The 19112-nt window shown below is 38.8% G+C and overlaps 1 protein-coding gene across 1 annotated transcript; it reads right to left on the bottom strand.

Annotated features, from left to right (window-relative positions):
- Positions 1 to 376: 376 nt before the first annotated feature.
- LOC122032663 (germin-like protein 9-3) lies at positions 377 to 1173 on the bottom strand. Its single transcript, XM_042591981.1, has one exon. It carries the CDS (start codon positions 1148 to 1150, stop codon positions 533 to 535), a length of 618 nt encoding a protein of 205 aa, XP_042447915.1. The 5' UTR covers positions 1151 to 1173; the 3' UTR covers positions 377 to 532.
- Between the last annotated feature and the right edge of the window lie 17939 nt (positions 1174 to 19112).

The following is a 19112-nucleotide window of genomic DNA, read 5'->3' as shown; positions in this document are numbered from 1 at the left end:
CGCTAGTGTGGCCGCCCAAGGGGTCGAGGGGCCGTGACGTTACAATATTGATAATAATTTTATTAATAAATGTTGTTCATAAATATTTTTCATGAACGTTGTTCATGAACATTGTTAATAAATATTATTCACAAATATTGTTCAAGAATGTTGTTTACGAATGTTAACGAGCTGAGTATATATATGTTTAAGTTTGTTTGTTTAATTTAACGAGTTGTTCAAATTTATTTATTTAATTAATCTTATGTACACTCTAAACATCAAATTTATTCAGAGTTCATTTACCATTCTTCTCACAAGGAAATATAATTCAAAAAAAAATTAAACATGTATATAATTTTTCAGACTCCACTAGCAATAAAAAAAAATCCTTTATTGCATAAAATTCTTCGAACAACAATCATGAAATATTTTCGTGCTAAACAAATTAAAATTCGATCGAGAACATCTTCCACAAAATCAAATTAGGGACAAATCGGAGCCAGAAAACGTATAATTCGAAGGTGAAAATAAAGACGTCGGACAACGAGTGCTAGTTTGCGAGACCAGCCTTGAGCTTCTGGATGGTGGCGACGTCGGTCTTGAACGACTTCGCTAGCACCTCATCGTCGACGCCGCTGGCAAACACGGTCTTAGGAACCGACACGGTGCCGGCGTTGGCGCTCCCGAAGGCAGAGACGGCGACGGCGGCGCTCCCGGAGTTGCAGTACTGGTAGTGGATTAGCCCCTTTGGGAACACGAAAACGTCGCCGGGCTGCAGCGCCTGCGTGTAGAGATTGTTGCCGGTGTCGACGAAGCCCACCTCCAGGTAGCCCTGCACCAGGAAGAGCAGCTCGGCGGAGCGCGGGTGGGTGTGCGGCGGGTTGACGGAGCCGGCCGGGTATTTGAGCACCGCCAAGGACACGCTCTGCCCGAGCACGGCCGGGAACTCGGCCGCTGCCGCCTTGGAGACGCTGAAGCTGGCGCCGGGCGGGGAGTTGACCACAGGGCGCAGGCCGGTGTAGGTGAAGAAGCTGCCGTCGACGGCGGTGACGTTTGGAGGGAGGATGAAGTCGGAGATGATGTCGGGGTCGCCGGCGGTGGCGACGTGGGAGGCGGAGAAGGAGAGCAGCAGGAAGAACAGTAGTTTGTGAAGCGCCATTAATTGCATGCGTATGGAGTTCAAAATATTGAACTGCGTTTGGGTGAAGATGAATTTTGCAGTTGCCATGGAGATCAATTTAAAGACGTTGCACCTCAAATTGTCTGACGATATGGATGGAAGAAACGAGGAGGAAGATTTGTGCTCTTGTGTTTGACTCAATCAAATGATAGCTTTTGAGCGATACGACCAAGAGATAGTATGTAATAGAGTAGTATAGAACTAAGCCAGCTAGTGCTAGATCATTACGAAAACAAAATTATGCAGGCATCATAGAAAAGCAGATGTCTGGAATGTCAAACCAAGATTAGAAATTGAAGAAGATGAGAGGCACTCATTGGAATTAACACTCAGAAGCAGCATTTTAGAAGGACCAAAAAAGCACTAAAAAACATTCTAAAATCAAGTAAAGTAAAGTGCAAACCTACTTCAAATATATGCATGTCCAAGTGCGAGTCAGACAGGGGAATGATTTATTTCCGATTGCATCTCTAAGTATACTAGAGTAGTGCAAGTTTGATGGAAAAGCAAGGCATGCTATAAAACCCAATTCCCCATGGGCTCGGCCTTTTGAATCAAGTTGGAGCCTCAATCAACCATGAAAGATGATATGAACTAGTTGAGGTTGAGTTCAAACTAAATAAAAAAAAACGGGTGGAAAAATCTTAGGGAATGAATTTTATCACTTTTATATTGGAAAGTGAGCTCCAAAGTTATTCAAAAATAGTTATAACTAAGATACACTCTATCTTGTAAATCACACTTAAAAACTAATAGATCTTTCTCAAGAAAGTAAACTAATAGGTTGTAAGTGGATCGAGAAGCGCTAGAGAAGGGGGATGAATAGTGCTCGTGACTTTCACACTTTTTGTATTCGGAAATTTAAGTAACGCAACGTGAAATAAAGAATACACACACAAGAAGACCAAGATTTACTTGGTTCGGAGCCTAGGGCGACTCCTACTCCAAGGCCCACGCTCTTTGAGCGTTTACTATGGGCAACAATTATAATTGCGTAAATCTTTTACAAAAGGAAATACAGATGCTTAATAAAAAATCACACTACTGACAATACAAGAGATGAGTGGAAATTAGTCGTCAGTTGTCGGAGCAGCAGAGTGTTGCTTGAGTATTCGGAGCAGTGTACGAGCGCACAGGATGTTCTGTTCGAGATGGATGTTAGGCTGCTTCCCGAGACTCCCTTTTATAGGCTCTGCAAGACTGATCCAGATCCCCAAATCTCGGGATCAGGTTTGACCCAAGGAGGATCGGTCGACCGATCCCTTGGTTCGGTCGATCGATCAGGCGATCTCCTCCACATCCGATCTGCCTAATCCGCTCGCTTCGTTTCGATCTGGTCAAGTCTTATCCCAGGTTCGGTCGACTGATACCGCCGTTCGATCGACCGATCTGCTTCTCTGACCCGATCAACCTGGCCTGATCCAATCGTCGTTGATCCTTGGTTCGGTCGACCGATCCCATGGTTCGGTCGACCGATCCTCTAGTCGAGCCTGGTCCAATCTCTGGGATTCTGATCTGCTGGCTTGGGGGTTCAGTCGACCGATCCCAAGGTTCGATCGATCGATCTCGGTCAGTTCTAGCCTTGCAAAAAACTGTTAGTTTCTTGCAAAACAGAATTAGAACAAAATAGAATATATAAGAAGCTTAAGTTTGATAGTTTTTGGACTGTCCGGTTCTGATTTCGGATTTCCGACCGGAAACCCTAGGTCAAACCGACGCCTACTGTTTTCTCTTCCGGGGAACACGTCCTCACGTACTCCCCTCAGGAGAGATTATCTGATGCTAGTCCGGTCTTCCAAATCGACTGGACTTTTGCTTGGCGCTTGATGCTTCCGGACTTTCTGCTAGAGTAGTGCAAGTTCGATGGAAAAGTCAAGGCAAGTTATGAAACCCAATTCCCCATTGGCTCGGCCTCTTGAATCAAGCTGGAGCCTCAATCAACCACTTCAGCAACAGCGGTCCAAGCACAACATAGTTGAGGATCAGTCCAAGTAGGATTGTTCAAATTTTTTTAATTATTTTTAGTATATTATTTTTTAATTTAATTTTTAATTTTTATAATTTTTTATCTCTTATAATTTTTTTTTATCTTTTATTTAGGTGTTTTTGATAATTTTCATCTTTAGTATTTTTAGATTTTATGTCCATTTAGAAATTTTAGGATTATGAGTTAATTTTAAAAAAAAAAACAGAAATTAGAGTCTATATGTTAGGATTTTTTTTTCCTTTCTTGCATCTTAGGGTTTAGAGTATATATAAATAATCATTTGAGTTAATGTATGGGAGAAGTTTTTTTATTAATAATATTTTTTGACAGTGTCGTTATTTTCTATTTCTTGATATTTTTTTTGTATCAATAGGTTGTAGAAGATTGCTTCCGGTATTTATGATGGAATCAATAGATTCAATAATCCATAGAATAATCGCTATCCTATCCAGCGTTAGTTGATATCAGAGTTCTTTGAATCTCATGGATGGACGACATGGTCATGATCGTTGTCGTGAAATGTAAGTTCAAGCTGAGGAAGCCTTATACCATGGTTGTAGCACCCAAGAAAAAAATTCAAGATCTACAGAGACAAGTCACGGAGTTATCTCAGCATCTAGCTCTCCAAGATTTTATAGATTGTGAGGTACGTGGTCGAGGTCATGACAGGCAAGTCCAACTGAGGAAGTCTCACACTATGATCGTAGTATTGGGTGTGTCTCTGCACATTTTAAAATTTATTTTCAAAAATCATGCAGCACGCATCACACACATGCACAGAAACACACATGCATAGACATAACCATAGAGTAAAATCATTTAAAGATTATACCTATTGGATGACGTTTAGGGGAAACAACATCAACTAGCAATCCTAACAAGGATTGCCTCTATTTCTACTCACTCCGAGATACCTTCAAGACATCTTTGTGAGCAACAAGTCGTGTCTCCGTTTCGATACTAGCCAAAGGAAAGAGATGACTTCGATTCGAGAGAGAAACTCTGGCTTGACTTGGTTCCTAGCGGCACAAGGCAACCCGGCGACACCAAGTGAGGTGGATGACAGCCTCTTCGCTGCTATCCGACGCCACTAGAGTCTACTACCAGTGGCACAACAGGCCTTGGCTGCTATTTGGCAGCTAAACAACGACTATCTGATGGCTTGGAGGCCGACGGTAGGGGGTAAGCCGACAACAATCAAGGGGCAACAAGTCCCTAGCTGTTGTCCATCAACACAACAACCTCTTGGTTGCTGTACAGTGGCTGGGAAGCCGACGGGAGGAGGTTGGGGCTGAAAGGCCGGCAGCAAACGGTGGTCAACACTGGGCTTTTGCAACAGTAAAAGAGGTGGAGGCACCTCTTTGTTCACGACGGCACAAGAGAGGGAGAGGGAGAGGGAGAGGGAGAGGGAGAGTGTGAGAAAGAATAGAAAATCTAATCAAATTAAGTGCCCCTTAATTTTTATCCTCTTGTTCTACGAAGGAGTATTCATATACCTCTTTACAATGACTTGAGAAGCAAGTCATAACCCAAGCCCAAACTCAAAACCAAGCCCACATCATATGTGTTGGTTCAATTCATTAACAATAGGCTTGGTTTGAAGACCAAACCATCTTTGGTTCATAACTAAACCAAATTAATTTGGTTTATTATTAAACCATAATGAATCCAACTCGCCTATAATAGGCGTGAGCCACCATTGATTCCAGCCCAATAAGTACTTTTCATATTTGTCACTTCGTCTGATTCTACCAGACTTAATCTCTCTCAATATGAAAATCTAATTCTCAAACATATTTTATGTCTTTCAGATATACTTGTAGTGCATGTGACCCAATAGTTTCTCAGTTATCGACCATTAATTATGAGTCAGTCATGAATAACACAGTAATACATCATGATCCTCAATTCATAAAAAAATCATAGTTGTGTTGATGCAGGGTGCACCAGAATCGAACTTGAGTTTTGATATTGTCAAATGATCAAGTTAAGTCTTGTTATGATATGATAAATTGACTAAGTGTGTAGGATATTTACTCAACCGAGAAAGACCTAGTCACCACTAGGCAGGGAAGTCTTAGCAGATTATGGAAGCTAGGCAGAAAAGTCCAAGTGGATCAAGGACTTGACACTTGGTAGATGGCCTCAATAGACCTGGAGGACTTGATATCTAGTTAAAGCCCTAGTGAGCCAATCCGATGCTGAGCTGAAGTCCAAACAAGTATGGAGGATATTTGGTAAGTAGGTTAAGGTAAGCAATTGGAGTGGAGCGATGAGGAGGTCGTGCCCCAGGAAAGGATAAATCCTATGTCGCTAATCTAACTTAAGAAACCGAGAGGTTTCGAAGTTGATATCAAGATAAATTTTACTATCTATTCTTATTCATGCATCATATCTCTATGCTAACTTTGTGTTGTATGGATATTTTTTATACTGTGCAACTAACCCTATTTTGCATATTCTAAAGGAGCAGTCGAACGAATAGGAAGGTTCAGTCAACCGAACATAGCTAATGTGGCAGGGTTTAGATCACACAGAGCAAAGATAGAATTCAGGTGGATTGGTCGACCAAACACAGAGATCGGTCAACCGAACCTATTTTGGTATACACAGTGGTAGATTCAGATCTCAGTGAAGAAGAAAGTTTCAGGTATCGATCAACTGAAAAATAAATGCAATTAATGACCTAAAGATTGGATCTCAACAAAGAAGGTAGGGCGATCGATAGGGAGATCGGTCGACCAAATAGATCAATCGATCGAATAATTTTTTGGTCGATCGAACATGGCTTATAAAAGAACAGCTCGTGGTCCAAGCTAGAACAACTTTATTGATCAACTCTCTACTCATCATTTAATTTGTACTATTGCTGCTCACCTATGATTCAACTTTATGTGCAAGTTACGACACCGAAAAATCTCTAACGATCTACATCCTCTATTCTTTTGTTCATATATTTATATTTTAGCTTGCATCATTGTTATTATATGAAGATAGTAGTGTGTTATTATCGTCTTCCTTATTATACAAATTACCTCTTTATGAAGGATTAAGAAAGAGGAATTTCAATGGATTATCTTACAGTGCGATCATATACCCACTTGGTTTAGAACATGAACTATGTATTAGTCCCCACTAGACTAACTATGTTACACCTAGCATAAGTAATAGTTTCTTGTCCCGTGGATTCAAATTACTCAAGCATGTGTCCAAGAAGAATATTCTCTTGACGTGTAATGATTTGGTCAAAGACTTATGAGTAATAATCCTAATAATAGGCCTTAGGGTATACGTCTGCTTTATCAAAGGAGTGATGAATCCTCTATACGTTATTCAAATATCTTCGGGCATATTGACTTATACCCAATCATTCCAGATTTACACCTCTAACGAGATGTTTGCTAAAATATCAAAGTATAAGCGTTCATGACCAAGATAACTTGAATCCATCAAGTCTAAGAAAACTTATACTCGGGCTGCAATAAGATCTTCATTGACATGTATAGAACCACATGAGATCTCATAGCAGGTCATATCCAATGAAGTAGTTACCTTTAATTAGCATCCATATGCTAACTCTCAACATCCCAATGTTTCCAACCAATGAGAACAGATTGCTTGAATAAACCAAGGAGCATAACATATGTTAGTTTTATAGAATTGATGATGTTCAATCTTATCAATTCATTAATTATGAAATATTTTAATACGTACATAATTACACATGGAGATATATCCACTAATTGTGATTAAATCATAATTTATCTTATGCTATGCATTCTATTGTGGACTTCATTAATTAATTTTAAGATCAATATCATATACATATAGAATGCACACTCAAATAAGAAAATTTATTTATACAATAAATAATACAATATTTAAAATGATTGCCTTAGGGCACTCTCAAATATAACACGTAGTGTCCAAGATCTTAAAGGTCGTAAGTTCTCTTATCCCAATTCTGATTTTGCTTTAAAAAATTCACATCATTGTTATGCCCAATTCTGAGAAAGTCATGGTCGAGAGGAACGATTTGGAGATATCAGATTTCTAGTTGATCTTCCTGAGTTTTCTAGTATGTCATAGACAGAGAATTTTATTGATTAGATTAACAAAATGAAGAGAATTTTTTATTACAAGAAAGTATCAGATCATATGAAAGTGAAATTGGTTGTTGTCAAACTCAAGGGCCTAACATCGACGTGGTTGGAGTAGTTGCTGTCACGCCCCGGGGAAGTCCATGTCCGAAGAAATTTTGGCAACACCTCCCCTGTACGGGTGATAATCTGAAGCATTTCTACAGACATAATATACATCAGCCACAGGTGGCTGGAATATACACACAACCACGCAGTTTATAATACAGCCTACTCGGCTGATACAATAAAAACACAACCACGCAGTTATATGTAAAGCAACCTACTCGGCTGTACCAAAACCAAAACATAACGGAAAATGACAGAAACAAAATACAAACCAAACACAAAACTGCTAGACGGCTAGGCTTACACAACCAACAATAATACAAAATACCACATAACAACTTCAAAACTCCAGAAACAAAACCGGAGCACAAATTAAACACACTGACACATAAAACACATAAAACAAACAAAATATAAATGAAACCGATAGATCTTCTGAGGTGACGTGGGGACCAGCAGACAGGATACTCCAAGCGACATCATAAACAACCTGGTACCTGAAAAAGATAGTGTCCATGGGGGTGAGTTCAACAACTCAGTGAATACCAATAGACATGCCTAATAAGATATATCTAACAGCAATAAACATGGAATATAACTTTCTAATCATATACAGGAAAAATACAAGACTGACAGGTAACTGAGGAAGCTGTGCTCACCAGGAACTCCTATCCAGAACAAAAGGGTCGTCAAACTAGATACACAATATGCCTCCTGTATGCATGTCAAACAAATGCATCCACCAAAATGCAGCATATAAGTGCAGCAAACACAAGCAAATAAATGCAATAAATGCATATGGTGTCAATGAAATGGTCACCCCTGACGCCAGTCAGTCATCTCACACACAATGGTGAGACTGAGTGGGTAGGGTTGTGACAACCGTGCACTCTGACATCACTACCCCTGATGAGTGACCGAGTGGACGGGATGCTGTCGGAGTACACGCATACTCCTACCCCAAATCATAAATGGGGGAGCACAATGATCTCATCTCCCGGTACACCATGACGGGGAGGGATCCCTAACGTGCTACCACGTTGCGTCACACTACCCATGAGCGAACCAACGGAGCACCGAAAGAGCAAAACTGACGTGCTACCACGCTACGTCACGCCACCCATGAGCGTCCCAGCGAAGCACCGAACAGTGATGAAACTGGCGATATGCTCTACAATAATGGAGCAGCCTATCACGCAGCATGCAATCATGCGAATGGTGCATGACACTAAGCATGACAATATCCTGAACCAAATCCACATATATATATAAAAATGTGTACCCTAGTACAAATAAGTCAAATCCACAGATCTAGGGTATACAGGTCCTCTATGGTATAACAACCTAGGTCTTGAACATTTCCACCTCCATAAAATATGTACCAACAATATACATGGACCAAAGCAAAAGGTTTAGGTACACAGATCAGATATAATATAAGAATATAGATACACATGCCAGATAATAAAAATCCAGAATCTAGTCCTAAACTCAATAAAGCATGGTATGTCACTTACTCTAGGAACTAAGGTACTCATGGCAATAATCGCGAGGTATAAACATGGATCCATAACAAGCGACAAAACAGAACATGCTATGGGTATCAAACCGTGACATACCAAAGGCAAACATGATCATTGCTTGTAGCTATAAAATACTATGCATATCCAATTGACAATATCATAAAAGATAAGTCAAGAGGTACTCGCCTCAAATAGCAGTGGTCCAATCCGAAATAGATCCCTCGTCGAGATACCGTCTCGAATAAAAATCCTGTAATAGCCATATTTAATTTAGCTACATATATATCACACAGCTAAAGAAATTTCTTATTTACCAGAACCCTAATTCGTTCCACTATACAATTTGATTTAGGTCTAAACCTAAATCAACTTGAACTCTTCCAAATACAAACTTAATACCAGAGCAAATTTATACACCTTACCTCTACCTCAGACCTAATTCAATATTTAGTTCAATAACAACTCAACACGAAACTTACCCAAATTCTGATGCCTCAACGCTGCTCAAATCCTGAGGAGTCTACTGCCAAATTTCTGGTCGCATCTACCTGGAATTACTGATCCCTACATCAAATACCCAAAATCAGCACTGATTGGATTTTGCAACCCAACCTCAGATTGAAAGATTACTACAACCAGTGATCAAATACAATCTAAGCAAAATCCCTAAATCCAAACTCTCTAGTTGTTACCTTGTTTATACCAGATGTTCACTGCTGGTGTCGATCTGACCAGATCCAAATCTGTGTTGGCAACCTTCCCTTCATCGAAGACTAAATAGACGGTGGCTGAGAGATCAGCAGCAGATCTGTGCCGGTGAGGGAACGAATAGGGATCCAACAGTAAAGGAAAAGATGGTCGGTCGATGGATGTCCAACCAGAGAGCTACTAGACTCAGATGGTGGCAAGCCGGCGTCGACGCCACTTCAAGGGGTAGCCAGTGGCTAGGGCACCGGCAACAGATCAACTCGGGTGCTCGGCTCCTGTCCCCGACCCGAAGAGGCGAAGGCTCGGGTGATACTCAGACGCCGACGGCGATGAAGACGCGAGGAAGGAAGAAGAAGAAGGGTTCGGCCGGCGGTGAGCGATCGGATTGTGGCAGTCGGCTAGGGCAAATTCGCCGTGCGGGCAGAGGGTGAACTAGGGCACAGCCGGACGGAGGAGGAGTGGCGCAATCTAGGGAAGAAGAAGAGGGGAAATCGGCTCGAGGAGGAAGTAGGGAACTGCCGAGTGGCAATTAGGGCACGGGAGGAGATGGCGACTCGGCACGAGGAAGAAGAACTCGGCGCGCACGGTTTCGGCGAGGAAGTGAAGAAATAAAATAAAGAAAAGAAAATAGAAAAGGAAATTAAGAAAATAAACATTTCCTTGCTTAAGTGGGAAGCCTAAATAGGCTTTCCCGGGGCCCTGTTTTTATCCCCGTAAACTCGTTCATACGAGCTCCGAAAAATTCCCGAAAAATTTTTAAAAATTCTGAAAAATTCTCTTATTATTATTCGTCATTTTTCGGTATTTTACAGTTGCGACACTCATGAGATTTGGAGGAAAATTTAACCTAGAGGAGAATAATAAGAAGATGAATAGAATGTTCAGGAATGATTATTATGATGCTGAGGATATCAATCATGAATTTGGGAGTAAAGAAGAAGATTTAGAGAATTCAAATTTCAATAAGGAGGATGATGAGGACAATAATGACTTGGAGGAGGATGTAGTTCGTCAAACCTCTTATCCTGACACAGATCATTAGAGTATAAGTATTGAGACAAAACAAGAAATGGAATCCAAAACATCAGTTCTAGATAGTGATCGACAAGTAGATGAAATAGAGATCATGTTATATTTGACAAATGTCTTAAAACAATCGCCTTATGGAATGTACTATTTATTTGATAAATAAATATTCACTATTTGAGTGCACATTATTTATGTATATGATTGGATCTTAAACTCATTTACTGAATATCTATAATACGATCCATAGCATGAAAGAACTTGTGATTGGATTACAACTAGTGAGTATCTCTACATGTGTAATTCTGAATGTATTAAATATTCCCTAGTCAATGAATTGATGAATTTGGATATCATCGATTCTTAGATATTAGCATGTGTTATACTCCTTGATTTATCCAAAAAGCTGCTCCTCATTGACTGAGACATTGGGATGTGTAGAGTTAAACATGGATATTAGTTAAGGGTAACTAGTTCATTAAAGTGACCTGCCATGAGACTATTGTTGGAACCCCAAGGTTGTTTTGATGTTATCAACAAGTTAAGTTAGGTCCTGTGGTGTTTTAACCTTGTGTCTAAGTGTTCAGAAGCTTAGGAGAACAGGGAGTCGAGCAAAAGACGTAGCTAGCAAGAAGGATGGCACGTGAGAGAGTCGATAGGTTCGGTGCGTCCGAGGGACGAGGTGCTGCAGAAGAGTACGCGGGCGGACGAGAAGGAGGCGTGCGGCGTTTCTGAGGGACGAGAAACCAGAGCGGAAGGTTGCTCGAGAAGGCCGAAATTGGGTTCGGGTGAGTCTTATTTCGGTTGGCTGAAATCACCCAAGCGAGCGGAGCCGGAGCGGAAGACCCGGACCGAGGCCAGCAGCACTGGAGCAGAGGGACCAAACCAAAAGTCAACTCTATTGACTATTGCGGTCCGGGGCGCCCGAAACCCTTCCGGGCGTCCGGACCTAGAGTTTTATCCTGATTGTCGTCAAACACGATCTATGCGAGCAGGGATAAAGTTTTATCCCCTCCCAGACGCCTGAAACCCTTCCAGGCGTCCCGACTAAGGCTATAAATATAGCATTGGTCCAAGAAGCTCAATCAACTCAAGCAATTAGCATTTCTAACACTTGTATGCTTTCTTTAGAGTTTAGCTTCTATTTTTCTGTGCGACATTGCTGTAAGAGGCTTCTCTGCCTGAAGGAGATACTAATGCAACACATTCCTTGGATTAACAACCTCTCCGGTTGTAACCAAGTAAAAATCCCTTTACCTCTTCTTTCAGTTTTAGTTTATTACTTTTATTTATTTTATGCAAGTGTTATTCTGAGAGTTCGAAAGAGTAGTTTTCTTTTACTTTTTCAAGGCTATTCAACCCCTCCTTCTAACCGGCTGACGCGACCCAACAAGTGGTATCAGAGCCAAGTACTCTTTAGGAGGACTAACCGCCGAACGAAGCACCGAATCAATGGTCGGACCAAGCATCTACCCGTCAAAATTTGAAGGGGAATTCGCTAGCTGGAAAAAGCGAATGCAGGTATTTTTCAAGACTGGCTTTGATTTAATTTTAATTATGGAATTCGGTTTTGTAGCACTGGAGGGCAAAAAAAATACCAGTGGACGAAAAAGGAGCAGACCAACTACGTGGCAAACGACAAGGTAGAATTCCATCTGCTGAGCGTTCTTTGTTGGTTGCTACTCGGAAAACCTAGAGGTTCCACTGTACAAAAATTTTGTACAAAGGTCTGAACCTTTTCCTAGCTACCATGTGTTCTTTTAAATTAAATTTTGGATCGCCTGTGGAACTTAACACGTTTGATCCAAAACTTAATCTATTCGTTCTTTTAGGTTTTGACTTGGGTCTCCTGCGGAACTTAACACGTTCGACCCAAATCACCTTAAGTTATTAATTCCATTAAATATTAATTTCCATAATTGGTTCCCAGTACTGACGTGGCGAGGTACATGGCCTTCTTGGATATGGGAGCAACCACCACCGACTAGACAAAACCTTTTATGGAAAGCTAATATTTAATTTCCTAAAATAACTTTAGGTTAACCGAAAAGAACAATCAAATCACAAGGAAAAGAAAAACAAAAGAACACTATATCGAAAACAAATTTGAAACTCTAGAATCGTATGCCTCTTGTATTTAGTATTATTTCCAAAAATAACTAGTATGATGCGGAAACAAAAATTACTAGTTATACCTTTTAGAAAGACCTCTTGATCTTCTACCGTATTCCTCTTCTAACCTCGGACGTTGTGTGGGCAACGATCTTCCGAGATGAGAACCACCTAGCACCTTCTTCTTCCTTACAAGTTTCGGCCACCACCACCATGCTCCAAGGGATGCTAGAAAAGAGGCTTCTTTTCTCTCATTCTTCTCCTTCTTAGATCCGGCCACCAAAGCTATCTCCACCATGAGAAGGTTTCGGCCACACAAAGGAGAGGAGAGGAAAGAAAGGGCCGGCCACACCCAAGGAGAAAAGAGAGGAAAAATAGAATAGAGTTGTTAGCCTTGAAGCCTCCTCTACCCCCTCTTTTATAATCCTTGGTCTTGGCAAATAAGGAAAATTTAATAAAAACTTCCTTAATTCTTTTGCCATTGAAAAGGAAAATTTATTTAATTAAAATAATTTTCTCTTTTCAAATTATAATGGCCTGCCTTTCCCCAAAACAAGGAGAGTTTTAATTAAAACAAAATTAAAACTTCCTAATTTGTTTCTAGAAATTTATAAAAATTTCTCCAATAATTTTAATCCCTTCATGATTGGTTAATAAAAAGAAATTTTATAAATTAAAATCTTTCTTTTAAACATGTGGATAATTTCCAAAAAGGAAAGTTATCTCTAAAAATTAAAATCTCCTTTCAATCTACAAATAAGGAAAGATATTAAATCTTTTCTTAATCTTTTGTAGAAACTAATAAAAGAGAATTTTTAAACTTTCTTTTAAATCATGAATATAATTAAAAGGAAAGTTTTTACCAAAATTAAAATCAACCTTTTAATCTACAAATAAGGAAAGAGATTTTAACTCTTCTCTTAATCTTTTGTAGAATCTTATAAAATGAAGGATTTAAATTTTTAAACTCTCTTTTAAATTATATTATCCACATAAGAAAATTTTAAAATTAAAATTCCGGCCACATGAATTCACCCATGAACATAACCATGGCCGGCCCTAGCTTGGTCTCCAAGCTAGCTTAGCCGGCCCCTATAAGATGGGTAAGAAGGTGGGTATAGTACTCTATAATTAAGAGGCTACGATAGGGACCGAGAGGAGGAATTGGTTTTAGTCTCCCGATAAAATTAAGCATCTCGTGTTCGCCCCGAACACACAACTTAATTTTATCAATAATAATTTATTCCACTAGAGAATTATTATTGAACTACCGCACCAATCCCAAATTACATTTTTGGGCTCCTTCTTATTATGAGTGTGTTAGTCTCCCTATGTTTAAGATAACAAATGTCCACTAATTAAGTAAGTTACTAACAACTCGCTTAATTAATATCTAGCTCCAAGAGTAGTACCACTCAACTTCATCGTCATGTCGGACTAAGTCCACCTGCAGGGTTTAACATGACAATCCTTATGAGCTCCTCTTGGGGACATTCTCAACCTAGATTACTAGGACACAGTTTCCTTCTATAATCAACAACACACACTATAAGTGATATCATTTCCCAACTTATCGGGCTTATTGATTCATCGAACTAAATCTCACCCATTGATAAATTAAAGAAATAAATATCAAATATATGTGATTGTTATTATATTAGGATTAAGAGCACACACTTCCATAATAACTGAGGTCTTTGTTCCTTTATAAAGTCAGTATAAAAGGAACGACCTCAAATGGTCCTACTCAATACACTCTAAGTGTACTAGTGTAATTATATAGTTAAGATAAACTAATACCTAATTACACTACGACCTTCCAATGGTTTGTTCCTTTCCATCTTGGTCGTGAGCTACTGTTTATAATTTATAAGGAACCGATAACATGATCTTCTGTATGTGACACCACACACTATGTTATCTATAATATAAATTAATTGAGCAACTACATTTATCATAAATGTAGACATTTGACCAATGTGATTCTTATTTCTAGATAAATGTTTATACCAAAAGCTAGGCTTTTAGTATACACTCTAACAATCTCCCACTTATACTAAAAGACTAAGCTGCCATATCTACTGTCATACATCTGATTCCCAGCCCTTCAACATGTCCATCAAAAGCTCTCGCCTTAAGGACCTTAGTGAAAAGATCTATAGGTCATCATCTGATGCATTCTAGGCAGCAACAACTTCTCCTCGTTTATACAATTTCTCATATTGGGTGGTACTTGCGCTCTATTGTGTTTACTTATCTTTATAGACTTATGATTTCTTCGAGTTTGCTACTGCACCAATATTATTACAATAAATTGTAATAATCTTTGGACAAACCAGAAATCATATCTAAGTCTATCTTGAGGTTATTGAGTCATTCAGCTTTTATGGCTACCTCAGAGGCTTGCCATATACTAAACTTCTATGGTGGAGTCCAGAAAAACACCTATGCTTATCACTCTTCCATAGTTATGACTTTACCTCCTAAAGTAAACACAAAACCCCGAGGTTGACTTATTATTGTCCCTATCCGATTGGAAGTCAAAATCCATGCAACCCACAAGGACCAAATTAACTGCCTTGTAAGCTAGCATATATTCTCTAGTGCCTCTAAGGTACTTCAATATATGCTTTACTGCAATCCACTGTCCTTGTCCAGGGTTACTTTGATATCTGCTAACTATGCCCTTGGCAAAACAGATTTCTGATCTCGTGCATAGCATACATTAGGCTTCCGACAGCCGAAGCATAAAGAACTGCCTTTATTTCCTTTATCTCCTTTGATGTCTACAGAGACATATCTTTAGATAAAGTTACTCCATCCTGAAAAGTTAAGAAACCTTTCTTGGAGTTTTGCATGCTTAAAACGAGCAAGGATTTTTCTGATATATGAAGCTTGGGATAAGTAAAATATTCTTTTCTTGCGATTACTTATTACTTTGATCTCAAGAATATATACATTCTCCCAAGTCCTTTATATCGAATTATTTGGATAACCATACCCTTACTTCTGACAATATTTTGATATTGTTTCCAACTACCAAAATTGTTATCTACGTATAGTACAAGAAATATAACCACGCTTCCATCACACCTTTTGTATACACAAGACTTATCCGGTTACTAAATCCATAGACTTTGATAAACCGGATGTTCTAAGACCTTGAAGCTTTGCCTCAGTCCATAGACTGATTGAGCTTGCACACAAGATGCTCTTAGCCCTTTGCAATGAACCCTTCTGGTTGCTTTATATGGATGCTTTCTTCAAGACTTCCATTAAGGAATGCTATCTTGACATCCACTTGCCAAATAGATAAAAGAATCCGGATAGACTTAAGCATGACTACCAGTGAAAAAGTTTCCTTTTTCATCAAGCCTTGCTTTGAAAGTTACCACCTTCCTGTCTATCCCTCTTTTCTTATTATAGACCTTTTTACACTCAACGGCTTTTACACCATTTGGTGATTCTACAAGCTTCCAGATTTTATTAGAATACATATATTCTAATTCTGTTATTCATTACTCTTTGCCAAGATGCTGCATCTTTATCTTGGAGTGCTTCATTATATGACCGGAGATCAGGTTCATGTCCTCCAGGGATCGAGTCCAAAAACTCTCCCAAAACATGAACCTATTCAGGTTGCCTAACAACCCTCCCACTACAACAAGACACTTTCTGTAATTGTGTATCATTTGTGATACGTGTTGCAGTTTCCTTGTGGTATCTCATCTTGTACAGTTGGTACTAGATTAGACATATCTTTTATTATTTCCTTAAGAACAAATTTTCTTATGGGCACATGGTTTATTACATAGTCCTTTTCTAAAAACCGGTCATTGATGCTGACAATGACCTTCTGATTTTTAAGACTATAAACCTACTTTCATTCCTCTAGGATAACCCACAAACAAGTAAATTCCTGTCCAACTTATCATTGTCTCTCTTCTGCATATGTGCTGGACTACCCGAATCCGAATATGCTTCGAAATAGGCTTACGCCTATTCAGCAATTCTATATGAGTAGAGAGTTCTGTCTTTGGAATGTACTATATTCACTTCCGTTTCCAGAGTATATCCTTAAAATGATTTTGGTAATATTCTAAATAACTCATCAATCTACTTATTTCCATAAGAGTCCTATACCTTCCTTTTTCTACACCATTTTGTTGGGGTGTACCAGGTGCAGTTAGTTGGGATTGAATCCCTACTTTTGATAAGTGACTCCTAAATTCTCCCAAGAGGTACTTGCCACTACGATCTTACCATAGTGACTTTTACTTTAACATTTCTCCGCATCAGCCTTGTACTCTTTGAACTAATCAAAGTACTTAGTCTTGCGGTACATTAAGTAAATTTATTTGTATCTTGAATAGTTGTCTATAAAATAGACAAAATATTCAATACTACCTCTTGTCTGGATAGTCATAGGATCACACAAATCAGAATGAACCGATTTCAACATATCTTTGACTCCATACCCCTTGGACTTAAAAGCTTCTTGGTTATTTTCCTTCCAAGTAAGACTCGCAGGTTGGAAAGATTTCCACTACCAATGAACCCAAAAGGTCATCAGCTACCAATGAATCCTACTCAAGTATAACCTAGCTTTAGATGTCAAAGATATAATTGGTTCATTTCCGAAGGTTGCTTTCTCTTAAAATTAGAAGATGTGTTACTAATTTCCATTTGTTGCATTGTGGGAGTTATTGGATTATAAATTGTCAACCATCATACCAGAATAGATAACTTCCCTATTTTTCTTGATAACAACTTTGTTATCAAAATAGACACAATATCTATAATAGTTTAGAAACTGAAATCAGGATCTTTCTAAACTTGGTACGTAAAGACAATTACTTAAAATCCATATTTTATTCTTATCAAAGGATAAACATCTCCCACTACCACTTTTACAGTAGTGCCCATGTGGACGGTGATTTACCTTTCATTTAGTTGTCAGGTTTCCTGGAACCCTGCAATGAATTGCAGACATGATTAATGACATCTTGTATCTACACTCCAGGTTCTGGTAGATAACACCACTAGACATGTTTCAACTAATGAATTAAATACACCTAAATTGTTCTTAGTTCTAAGAAGACAGTCTACCTTAATGTCCAAGTCCTATTTTCAATCATTACAATTGGGACTACTAAGTCTTTTTCTATAGTATGACTACTAGGGATTGACAAACATCCTAAGAATCACAAAAATATTTGGTCAAGATCAACTCCTTAAAATCTCCATGAATTTTGTGTATACAAAATCGAAGAGGAGATTTTATTCATTAATTTTATTATCTCGTCAACTTTACTTTATGACGAATAAAATTAATAGTTGATCTGTTTTTGATCAAATATTTGGTCAAAACTCTTTGAATTTAAAATAACATTGATTCCTCAAACAATATTATTTAAATTCACCAACATCTCAAACACCGTGAATTTTGCATGCCACGTTAGTGTGGACGTATACAAATTCATCATTTGTAAGAGGAGGGTTTTACCCATTGACTATCTTGTCAATATAACTTTTTGACAAATAAAATTACCTCAAACATCATGAATCTTGTATGACACGTTAGTGTGGACGTATACAAATTCAAACATTTGTAAGAGGGGTTTATTAATTTTATTATGTTGCCAATCTAGTTTTATGACAAATCAATAGTTGGTTTCCCTTTGGTCACACAAGTGATAGTAGTGACTCCGTTGGGGAGGGTACTATTAAATGTGTCTAAGTGTATACCATTACTTGACACTAAGTCCATTAATAAGATTATGCCCCTTCCGTTGGGGAAGATCACACGCTTTTAATTAACTTCCTATAGTCATCCAAAAATGGAAGTCTGTTCTAGTGATCCACAAACAAGCTCATCCGTTATGGAGGAAGGCACTCAGAGCCAACGCGCAAACTTGTTTGCATTACATACAAATCAGTAATGGAGACCATGGGATTTACTAAAAAATCCCTCTCCCACTTAGTTATTTATAAATGAGGAATTTTAACTATCCTAGCCTACTAAATATGTAAACCAACATGCACACACAGCACAATATAAAAGCAATAAATAGAAAATCTAATTTTCAACTATTATGGCTTTTATCTCTAGTTGTCGTCCGTGTGTTGCCAACCCTAGCTGCTGCCATCTTTGGCCACCGCCACCGGGTCTAGTTGTCGCATCCATCTTGCTCCTTGTTCCGTTGCGCCTCTGGTCCTCAAAAGGTTCCACGCCTTGCAAGACTCGATCCGCGACATAAATAGAATTTTACATTTTTCGATCCTATATTTCTCGAAGGAATGTACATGTATCTAGATCAAAAAATAAAATCCTAATAAAACTAAATACAGCTCCTGCTGTATTTTATAATACAATCATACACACA

Source organism: Zingiber officinale, chromosome 11A (genome assembly GCF_018446385.1).
Source record: "Zingiber officinale cultivar Zhangliang chromosome 11A, Zo_v1.1, whole genome shotgun sequence".
Classification (NCBI taxonomy): Eukaryota; Viridiplantae; Streptophyta; class Magnoliopsida; order Zingiberales; family Zingiberaceae; genus Zingiber; species Zingiber officinale.
The sequence above is the reverse complement of the archived record's forward strand: the minus strand, read 5'-3'. Positions and strand labels throughout refer to the sequence as shown.